Below are 12,125 nucleotides of genomic sequence, written 5' to 3'. Positions count from 1 at the left end.
AATGTGCAAAGAATGAAGACAGAATATGGTCTGAAGTGGTGCTGAAATACTGCAGCTGCGATGTGTGACAATAACCATTTTATAAGAGACATAAAAATCTCAGAAATGTTCACTGAACACTACAGTGCAGCATAAGTCATCCACATCTTAACATGAGTACATTTTTTCAGCTGTGTTATGAAAAAGATCACAGATTAAACAAGCTAAGTAGAGAGAACAACTCAGATAAAGCTTCAGAAAAGACTGTCATTCTCTGGACAAGTAGAAAAATACCATGCAAATCAAAACGCACACTCACTAAAAGCTACCACTGATGACAACTGCAGAGAGACTTCTGGTCAAAGGGTGTTCTATAGGTTCCATTTGGAAAACAATAAAAATAATACAGATACGTAACTTACTTGCACATGAATGAAAGGCCTTTGTTCCTGCTGCATCTCTTGGCACATTGCTCAGTGGTATTTAACAGCTTGGTTTTTACTTCCAGTGTTTTGTTTACTTTAATGAGCATCAATTCTCCTGTTTTTTTGTAGTCATGAAGAGGATTTCTCCTTTTTCCTTTACATTCTAAGAAAAAAGCAAAAAAGAAAGAGGAACAAACCCAGAAAAAAAACCCTCCACAAACACTATAGAGTGCTGAAATCAAATATGGCATTAGATAGGAATAATATTTATTTGGAATTATAGGAGCACTGATACCTGAAGCTTAGAAAGAATCACAAAAATAAGGGAGATAAATATTGGAGAAGAATTTATTCTTTTAGATGGTGATCTCCATTCTTAAAAACAGAAATTGTAGAAAGGATAGCAGAATTATTTTCAAATAAAGACTTATTTAATGCTAGAAAAGGGTAAGAGGAATGATTTTCACCCTTTGCAAAATTTTTTCAGAACCCCTAAATATGCCTGATAAGAATGATCTGAGATCTTATAAACATTCCCATGAAAAACTCCAGGTCTTCTTTTGAAGGATTGAGTTACAATCAGAAATAAAATATATAAATACTATAGGTAGAATCATTATCTTAATGTGATAAACTGTTCTTAAAACAGTAAACTTTTTATCACAAATTGTGAAAAGGAGTGGAGCCTAGAAGTAATATAAAATAATAATTTGTCTTCCCCCTCTTCCAGTGAAGATTCAGTGTGAGTGTTTTGTCCAGCTTAGGTGTGACTGAATTAGAGTTGTTTGCTCACCGAAAAGACAATGAGGGGAGGCAGAGGCCACAGTATGGAAGCAGTGTGCACTGATGCAAAGACTTCTGCACTGATCTCGTTTCCATGTCTCCACTGAAAGGCCCAGAGGAAGGGATGAAAAATGAAGCACGGAAGACTGGCTAGAGGTGTTTGGCTAAAGTGCAAGAGGAAAAGTCTGATATTTGCAAGAAAAACTCATAATTTTCCCAATATGTAAAGCTTGTTGGGTTGGTTTGTTGTTGTTTTTTTTTGGTTATTGTTCCATAGAAACCTGCCTGGCAGTACAGGCTCCTCCATCTTCAGTGAAGGCAGATGAGTACCACTGGAGAGTGATTCTCCCTATTCTGACAGATGAGTAACATAGGGAGGATAAATTCCCCTTTGGATCTGTTTCTCCTATTTCACTCACTGATCCCAGATGATCTTTTTGGATTAGATGGTTAATCCAGGTAAGGTTAGGCGAATGAATCCCTCCTTAATTTACAAAGTAGGCAATAATATTTTTCATAAATTCTTTCCATATAACGGTTTTCACAGCTGCCCTTTCATTTTTTTTCTCTACAGATTCTGCTACAATAATAGAACATGAATGCCAAGGATAAACACATTCACTTTTGCCCCAATCTTTCAAATATATGAAACCTCAGCCTAGTGTTTTATTATCCCAAATAGATAATTCCTCGTGCAAGTGCAGAGTACACTTAGGTCAGTTAACTTTTCCTTGGCTCGCTCTGCACCAAAGCTCAGAATAACTCTGTAAATTGCAAGAACTGAAGCTCTGAAGGAGTTACTGAGGAATCCAACTATTGTAAAGCCAAAGAGGGCTTAAGGGTGCTCCCTTTGTTCCCGATAATTAAGTGAGCTCTCATATTCACTGGATTCAGCTAAAACACACCTCTCAGTGGTGAGTTGTCCCTAAGACACCTAAAAATACACAAAGAACATTTAAATTAGATTTAATCATACTTCAGCTAAAAATAAATAAATAAATAAATAAAAGGAATAGGGTATCCCTGCTGCAATTTCTCTATAAAATAATCTTCACCTCATCTTATTCTTATTTTTTGAACTGCTGAAGAAGAACTAGTCTATTCCCCTGCAAATAATCACTCACTGTTCTAATTTCAACTACAAATATAAAAAAAAGTATTTACCTCCAAATTCATGTTATTGTTATATGAAGAAGCTTTTGATTGAAAGACCACACATTAATAGTTTTGATGCTGTGTTAGGGACTCATATCAATTCCCTTAAGCATGTTCTCCCTTTGTGTTTGTCCAGTGCCCATTCACCCAAAAGGAATCACTGTGTTTATGAAAATGCTGTGAGGAGACTCTTGCCTTAAGTATCACACCCAGTTACTGGAAGTTGTTGTGTCTACACTGAAGCTGCTTTATTTTTTGCTGTACCTGTGCTAGAGCCAAAGAGCTGCAAAAAGGATTACATTTGCTCTTAAAGACAACCACAGAAAAACAAGTCTTCTATAAAGCTTTTGTGGTAAATTTTTCAATCTATTATCTTACAAGACATATTTGTGAGTTCTGTGTTGTCTCAGCCAATACTTTTATGCCAAATGGAGGTAAGAATCTGTGCAGAAATATCCAAGTATTTTTCTTTTAGTTCTTGGTGCTAACATTTCCCATCTACTGATAAGTGCCATTATCTTAATTCCCAATGATAACAGTTTCTTAAACTCACCAGCTAACATGCAAGACTATGATTTAAAAAATCAATAAATTCTGTTCTGCCTGAAAAACACGGTTCATAGTTCTGTTGGTTTTTTTCCTTTCTTTTCCTAACAGTTGTCCAAAGAGGATTATGGGTTTGATCTTGCATTTAGCAATTCATAACAGTCTGATTTACTTTAGCCTTCAAACAACAACATTCTACGACTTGCCTATAATCCAAAAGGCAAGAGGCCAAATGCATCTGTGGTGTGACTGTTAGAACCATTAGAGTAACAGAAAGCATTACTTTTACAACTCTAATAATTGAGCTTTTTTACTTCAAATGATGTGCTTTTATTAAAATCATAAATCAAATAATGCCTTAGAAATGTTCTAGATTAAAGGTTATAATGCAATATGCTGTAACTAATGCTCCTGATTTGTGATTTCCATTAATTTAATTTTCCTAAATGTTGATTAATCAGGACTTCTGGTTATTTTGTGGGCCACATCCTCTGATGTTTCTTGTAGTTCAATACCGTATTACTACAGAAGTCTGACATTCCACTTAAATTTGAAAATAACAACAGCTGATTCAAAGACAAGGTATAGAGTCAAGTATGAAGCAACATTTTTCTCTTTAATAGAAAAAACTAACTAAAAGTATTTCTTCAGATGACATATAAAATTCCTCAAAAAGGTGAGGATGATGCCTCTTTCTAGTTCTTAACATGACAGCAACTTTGGTTGAACATGAAGAGCTCACCCATTGTCCAAAGAAATGGGAATTATCATATTTGTTCTGGTGGGATGCAACACTGGGCAAGTACCCTATGATCTCATTTGGGATTTCCTCAGTGTCCCTGCTGGAGCTCCTCCATTTTCATAAAATGTTTTAAATATTTACCAAAGAGCAAAGGTTCCTCACAGTGCAAGGTATTTATCTTGGAGCTATAAGAACCTAACCTTGGCTTCCCTTATTTACTTTATGAGGTTTCTGCATAATCTTCTCAGATACTAAGCACTAACTGAGACTACCCAAACTACAGAGCATTTGGGGAAAAAGATTTCCAACAGTACTTTTTCTTGAAGTAGTTTCAGTCTATGCCAAATCAATGATAAGAGATAAATAAAATAATCATTCTGCAGTATTTTTGTGAGAAAATTCACTAGGAGGTTGCAGTACCTTTATTCTAGAACTGATTTAACTGCAATTTTAATTATATTTATAGTTTTTAAAAATAGAACCAGTAAACCAGCAAGTACTAAGAGTAACAAACACTATAATATTCAGTATCATAGAAATTAAGACACTTTCTTGATTAACAAGAGAAACAGGTTTGAATCAGCAATGATGTTTGTATTTTGATCTCTCCTGTTCTTCAGATATTTTCTAACCCTTGGGCTAATGGAAAAATGGCAGCAAAGTAGCTTCTTTTTTCTCTTCTGGTTCTGTGTCCCACACCAAAAAGGGCTTTGGGCTCCCAGCTTATGTTCTATATCTCAATTAAAAATTCACACCTTGTAGAAAAAAAATAGGTCTGATACTGAGCTAAATGGGAGTCAAGAAATTAAGTATAAATCTAGTTTCAGGACATTTTGAGTTCAAATACCTAAGCAAGTCAAGTTTCAGACTTTCAGGTCTTAGTCTGACCACAAAAAGGGCTTTTTTTCCCTATTAGCTGTTAAGTAGTAAAAAACTAAAATAGCCAATATGATACTATTATTGTGAAAATCAGAACAGCATCCAGGATATCAATAGGCTTAAAATCCTTTGCCCATTATAATGAGACCAAAAGACTACTTGCAATGTCTACAGCAAGATTTTGCAATTAAATTATCTGACTTGATCTACCTCACTGGTAATTCCTTTCTCCTTCCTCAGCCAGTTCAACTTTTTCTAATACAAATGTACATTTGGGATTAGGAGTTCCAGCCTTACAGAGTACAACTGGAGTATACTGGCTGTCTCCCCTAGAAAAATCTCCCTTTTTATGGGCTTGCCATGGATTTTATAAAACAGGAGTTATGATGCATTCTGCATGTCAGCTTCCAAGGTCTCGAAGTTTCACCCTAGTCTATGCACTAGTTAGTGCTTTCTTAAAGAAACACATTGTGAAGTCTTGTGATAATGCGAGAAGTCTCATTTCTTTAATTTCTAATTTTCATCCCACATCACTAAGCAGAATATTGAAACTCAATAATGTATTTTCAAAATTTAATTAGAGAAATTTCTTTACATTAAAGGTTTATATTTAAATCAAGATTCTTAATGAAAACTTGAAGGTTTGGTATAGAGTTCTATTTTCTTATTCTGTTTGTTTACACTTGCAGAACTTCAACATTTTACTAAGTTGTTACTTGCTTTGTTATGCTAAACCTTCAACTGTCTAAATCAAGGACATTGGTCTATTACCACAGGTACATGTAGGTAAGTTGGACACAGGTCTTTACATTGTGGATGGCAAAAAGACATTTTCTAATTTTCAGTATTGAAAAAAAATATGGACAGTCACAGAACAGCATTGCTGTTCCATTCTGTTTGTTATAGGTCAGGGAGAAACTAAACATTTTGGGAAAAAATAATATCAAGAAAATGAAGATACCTAAATTGCTTAGACTGGTAGACACTTTCAGAAAACTGGAGGAATCAGCCATAGCCTTTCCAAATAGTCCAATAAAATACAAAATGAGATGGCACTGGGGGTGAAAATTAAAAGAAGGAAACTGTCCACACACTGTGTAGGAAGCTCAGAGAAGGTGAAGATTCAAAATATGTTCCAGTAAAGAAAAAAGGTCATATAAAGTGATACAGTTATTTCAAAAATCTAGAAAAGACATAGTTCCTTTCTTTATTATCGATTGACATTTTAGATTTTTGTTTAATGTTTTGCATAGTGTTTTTAATTAAATCAAGTCACTTGACCTTGAGCAGTTAACAGATGGACTAATTAGAGACTGAATTATTTGTTTTATAACTGATAACCAGGTCAGAATGTCAAAATGAGTTTAGCTATTAACTTAATTTTGCAAGCAATCATCACTGCAAGACAAAGTATACTGGATTTCCCAAATGAGCTAGGAAAAAAAAAAAAAAAAAGAAAAATGAGAGCTGAATTTCATGTGACTTTAAACTTGGAGGAAAAAAAAAATTCATAAATCTACTATCATGTGAAAGACCTTCCAAAAAAAAAAGACAGAAAAAATATCCCAACCCGGAATACGTCTGAAATAAATAACGCAGGCAGAATGGTTCCCATACAATAAATGTAGCAAACATTTTATCTGGGAACATCATAGTCAACAAAATTTTCATGTCAACACCAAAATGAAGATACTCATAAATATGTAACTGAATGAAAAAAAAAACAAAACAACAAACAAGCAAATGTTAAATCTCAATAAAATATACAAAGCAAAAATCCCCAGAACCATGGATTATCACACTGTCAGGAAACATTTTTCACTAGAGATATCAAAGCTAAATGCTTATCTCAGTACAAATAGTGACAATTTAAAATGAAAATAAAAAATAAAGTAGGCTTAATTCTATGTGTAAAATTGCATTTGGAAAAGCTGGTCTAAGAAGAAAAGTCACTGAGTAGGATTTATAAAGCAACAGTCCTCAGCATACTTGGGTTGAGGAGCAATATGTAAATATAGTGAGGTGTTTAACTTGTCTATAAAACATGGTTCAAGGGATAGTTTAATTACATTCAATAATGTATATCCAAGACACTGATTTTCAAAGGATATAAAACATCAAGGGTAAATTACTTATTGGTGAAGGCCCCAGTATGACAGCATAAATATACTGGCTTCATTAAGAAAAAAAAAAACCACAACACAACTTGACCAGATGATGAAAGTAGATGTTGCTAAATGGTTTCAGACACTATATGCTTAAGTTAACAGCATGGTTACAGTTCTAATAGAAATTATGAAAAAGACAAATCTTGAGATTAAAATCATTAATAGAGTCATCAAAGTACTGTGATCTATGAGAACAGTTAGGAAGCAATTTTAAAAAAAATAGGCAGTTTCTCTCTTAAAGCAAGTCCAACAGAGCCACTTTGATTAAAAAAAATAATTAACACTCATTACTTTTAACTTACTTTCATTTACTTTGATTTCTCCTTATGTCTGTTTCAGTATCAGAAATGTCCAGATTCCTGGCTAGAATGCAAAAAAGTGAACACCTTTTCCAAATTACTTCTCATTTGGAAAAAAAAAACACAACCAAAACAACAACAAAAAACATAATGAGAAACTGAAACAATTCTGAAATGAGCCCAATAAAAGAACTTTGTAGATTTAATAGACTTAAATGCTGGATTCAGTTTAATTCATTTTTTTTGTGTAAGACAATAATTTGGTGTGAAAGAAGTTTACTCACAAAAACTACAGTCAGCTGTGTAGATGGAAAGTCACCAAAATAAAACCAGCTGTCCAAGGAGGAATCACTATCTTATCACAATGGAACCATTTCTCAGAAAGGTATCTGGAGGATGATATGATTTTTTTAATTTCTAAATTTATTTTCTTGGCAAAGGAGCTATTATGGAAAAAAATCTACAGTTTTTAGAAATTAGTTTGAAATGTAGGTATATAATATAGAGATTTTTTTGCTTTATTTTTGTGTTGGCTTTCAGACTAGTTGTTGAGCAGATCTAGGATATGCAAAAAAGAGATTTCTTTTTCACTTTACATTACATATTACCACTGGCACACACCCATGCACACATACCCGATTAGCAGCTGCAAATGTTGCCATACTTGGAACCCAACTTAATGTTTAATCTAAGTTTTGCTTTTGTAACCCTCTTCTATAGTCAGTGTGAAAGCTCAAGAAGCTAAGGATAATGCTAACAACTGATAGTATATTCTAAAATTGGAGGGTAGATGCAAAAGGACAGCTCTTTTTCTTCCAATAAAAGGTTATCTGCTCAGCAGGATGCTGGGATCCATTGGCAGAAACATTGGCAGTTCTGCAGTTTGTTCTCTGACTTGCTGTGTCTAACCTCTGGCTAAATTACTGAGAGGATATTCCCTCTTAAGATTTGTCTTATGTATTTGCACAAGAATGAAATCCCCACCATTTCTCATTGCATTCCACAATCTTTACAAGCGTTTGGTATCTCCTTCAACACATCAAGCACATTGTGCTCTTCTTTTGTGATGGGGTCTCAGCTGACGCTATGGACGCCTTGGCATGGAGTGGAGGGTAAAGAGAAAAGCAGAGGCAGGCAGGTCAGGGATCTGAGCAAAACAAAGTATGATGGACTGCTGAGGGCAGCAGAACAGCCCCTGTGAGGAGTGATGAGAGCCTTGCTGTATGTTGTGTACATAAAAACAGTGCTGCTGGCCAAGGCTGGAAGTTGCAAGAAGAGCTGGAGCTGAGGGGAGACAGAAAAAGCAGCCAGTCCCCAGCTGGGCCAGCAGCACCAAGGACTGCCAGGCATGGCCAGGCTCATCAGACAGAGCATGGGTGGAGGCCCACAAGCCATTGAAAACTCCTGCAGCTAGATTTTGCCAACACATCTGACTAATCTGGAGCATGTTCCCAGCTCTGCTTCACCACAGTGTTGCTTAACACGTAGGTACTAACCACATTTGGGAACAGCTCTACCATCCTCTAAGGGCACTGCCAAAAAAATCCTACCAAAAAAAAAAAGACAGGATAACAGCATGGATATCCTTATTCCTTCCCTGCTCTTTGCAGTTGCCATACTTCTCCACTGGAAGGTACAAACATTGCTTACTTACATCATGCCAATTCTCCTACTGTTCATGCTTCCCAACCAAGCATGGAGATCAAGCCTTTCTCATTTCCATGAACAATTCTTTCTCACCTTCCTGCTGCCTTGTAGCCTCTGCCCTTCCACTCCTCACCTGAAAGCTGATGGGGAGAAATTCCAACACTCATGCAGTACAAGTAACCACAAAATGTTCAGGACAACCCTCTCCCCTCCACGTAAAGCTTTTACCCATCAAGAGGCCCTGTTATCCCACTTTCAAATCTCTTTGGAAAAGTTTGAGATCCTTATGTCACAAACTAATGTTCAGTGTAAAGATCCAAAGGGCAGATATTACAATCTCTGAGGGAGCCTGCACATTTCCCTTCCAACCCTGGCCTCAGTTGAAGTATTACAATAATGACAGATGAGCTTCTCCAATAAGAGGCTTTCCTTTTCTTTACTTCAGAGTACAGTTTTCCAGAGTTTTATGCAACATTTTAATCCCACATCTTTCAACTCTATATTCTCCTGCTATGTTGCTTATGAAAATGGCATTAATAGAAACAGAAAATCTGTTAAGCAGGGTAAGTGCTGTATTACATGTGAGAGCAAAACAAGCAGCTCCTGGCACTGAGCACCAAAAGGATTCCATTAAACAGAAGGAATACAGTCATCCAACTGGCAGAGTATCATTTTGCTTTGTTGACAATATATAGTATAATGATTATCTACAGCTGGGATGGGGAAGAATAAATCATGCTAAATTTTTAAAATATACTTAGCTATGCAGACCACAGGAATACACAACATTCATACATCGATTATGGCTATGGAATTTTATTTTATTTTTTTCTAAGCAATAGCTATTTATAGAAACCAAGTGCAACTCCCACATCCTTATTAGCAACTGCTTCAGAGCATCCAAACTACACAAAGTGCTGTGAAATTTGAATAAACACACTTGGCTCACAGTCTTTTCATGGAAAAAGAAATCTTTAATTTAAATTTTTTAGTTTGATTAATAAGTATTTTTTAGTTTCCCTTGATTAATATTTTTAGAGGAGATGCTGTCTAAGAATACTGATTATCTGAACAAGGAAGAAAATTCCCTGATAAAGTTATTAGCTGCAGATTAATTTCTTTGTGCAAGTGACAGACTTACAGAATATTGATAATGGCTAGACAAGCAGGCTGTAGGAACCTTGTACATTTATCTTTCACCAATCACTGTCTTATCTTTTACATACTAAAAAGGAACTCAGAAACTGATAGTGTGGACAGGTTACTGACATGAAAATTTCTCAGTGTTTTCTTCACCCTCCTTTTTCTTTACCCATTGATATAATACCACATGTATTAGCAAGTTTGGCAACTCAGGACTTCATCTTCACACGGAACTTAGGACATGGGATTCCAAACCTAACAGCTGCATTCACAGAAGAAACACACTCATCATTAGGTACATTTTAAATCAGCTCTGACAAAACTGTAATAGAAAAAGTATGGACATGCATTAGCAAGAGACTTCTTTTCCTCTTATTTTTTTCAGTTCTGCTTTCATCATTTGTTTCCCATATATAAAAATAACAAATATGTAGCTAAATATCAATATTGCTTAAAAACATCCCAGTAAAAGATTTCAACATCCTGTACAAAGACAACATACATGTGTAGAAAGAAATCAAGATATTTTCATAAAGGAATGGCATAACTTCCCCTTGCCTACATTGTAAAAATCCAAACAGTATTAAGATCATATATTTTTAAAAAGCAAGGTAAGCACAATCACAGCATGTGGTAAGAGTCCTCTTTCTTGCCCATAAGGCAAACAATAGGTTTGATTAATATTAAGGCAAGTAGGTGAGGAAAGTTAAGAAAGGGAGAGTTGCCAAGAAACTGTCACTATGAAAGCTGGCCAGAAAACAAGTTCTACTCTGTGAAAAATTCTGAAGGTTTGAAAATCTAATTTTCCTCCACATCAAGATGAATCATCTGCTCCTGAACTGAAGAACCCATTGGTTAGGGCTCAAACCTAATAGTCTACTGATACTGGCAGAACTGAGGCTCTCAATCTCTCCTGTTGGAATATTAGCTAGATTAAATATTCTGTGAGCTTGGTAAACTACAGACAAGCACTAAGAGCCTATAGTCAGGGAGAAAAGGGATTTTTTCTCATTCAAGGAATGACTGACTACCAAGAGAGTAAGCATGACCTAGCTTCTTATGAACTTGGCTATAGACCAGTTTCTGTGTCTTTGATCCATGAAATAAAATTGGAAGTGCCAAACTAGCCCATCATTTGATGAGTTTCTGTCACAGGTGAGGGTTTCTTAACAGCAGGTACCACATGCTATTGTGAATATCTCCTGGTGCAAATTCCTCTTTCATGTGATTTGTGTAACCAAGCCAAAGAAACTTTCTGCTTAGAATGAATTATTTTTGTGAAAAGTTTTGATGGGTCAGCATTTTCCAGAAAAAAAAAACCAACCCAACATTTCCTCAGAAAATTCCTAACCACCTCTAGTCATCCCTTTTCAGAGAGGTCACATGTCGGTAAAATGAAAATTGCAATGTACATGAGAAAAGAGTTCAGAAAAGTGTAGTAGCAGTAGCATAGTGCTTGTATCTCTGTGTCACCTGCTAAGAACGCCCACAAAACCAAGATCATCATTGAATGGACTGAGCATAGAAGCTCTGGTGAGATTTTCAGCATCCTACAGAACTACAGTCTTACTGTAGGGGAAAAAAGACAGATTTTACTGCACGTGATGCTGCCAGTGTTTGGGGTTTTTTCTTTTTTGTTTTCTTCTTTTTTTTTTAACTAAAAAACCTAGTTTTGTCTTGGCAGCCATGAGCATCACTTGCCATACACATCGCCTGATGCCCTCAGAACTTGCCCCAGGACCCCAAGCCTGCGCGCGCTCTGCCCGCTCCTGGAGGGCTCTGTTGTTTCTGTCTGTGCAAAGGTCTGACCCTAACAATGTTGGCGGAAGGAAGGAAGGAAGGAAAGGTTTGTAGAAAGCTTTGCAAACTTTTTTCCCTTAGAGGTCTCCCCAGGGGGCCAATAGAAACACAGTTAGCTCTTCAGATATCCAGTCCAAGGGGGACACTTCAGGAAATAAATTCAGCTAGAGAGTTTCCAGCACTTGATTACTTATTGTTTGTTTCTTCCCCCCCCCGCCTCCGCCTCCCGGTTTTCATGGGGAACATCTAATGAAATTCCAAGTATTCCAGTCTGGAAATAGTATGCTCATGCTGCTGAACTTCAGCAAGGATATTCCTCCTCAGCAACCTACTATCCTGTGTTTTGTGTATTCCTTGGCATTAAATATTGATTCTACTACTTGGAAATTAAGGACGCATGTTTCCTCGTGTCCTGATAACCGCTGGGAACACCTATGGGCAACGAAGAGATTTCCTACTCCCTTACCCAGCATCTCCAGGGCTCCCCTTCTCGGGTGAGCCCCGAATGCCCCCTCATCTGAGGGAGGAGGTGGCGGGAAGCGCCGACCTTCCCGCAAAC

General features: G+C 36.4%; 1 protein-coding gene across 1 annotated transcript in view; it reads right to left on the bottom strand.

Annotated features, from left to right (window-relative positions):
* Positions 1-12,125, bottom strand: part of HGF (hepatocyte growth factor (hepapoietin A; scatter factor)) — a 109,039-nt gene that overhangs the window by 42,339 nt on the left and 54,575 nt on the right. The window contains exon 2 of the mRNA XM_010001805.1: positions 402-567. Within this exon, the coding sequence (XP_010000107.1) occupies positions 402-567 (166 nt within the window). The remainder of the gene's footprint in view (positions 1-401; positions 568-12,125) is intronic.

The sequence above is a fragment of the Chaetura pelagica genome, unplaced genomic scaffold (genome assembly GCF_000747805.2).
Source record: "Chaetura pelagica isolate M959 unplaced genomic scaffold, ChaPel_1.0 scaffold137, whole genome shotgun sequence".
NCBI classification, from domain to species: Eukaryota; Metazoa; Chordata; class Aves; order Apodiformes; family Apodidae; genus Chaetura; species Chaetura pelagica.
Note: the sequence above shows the minus strand (reverse complement) of the source record. Positions and strands in the feature narration are given on the sequence as shown.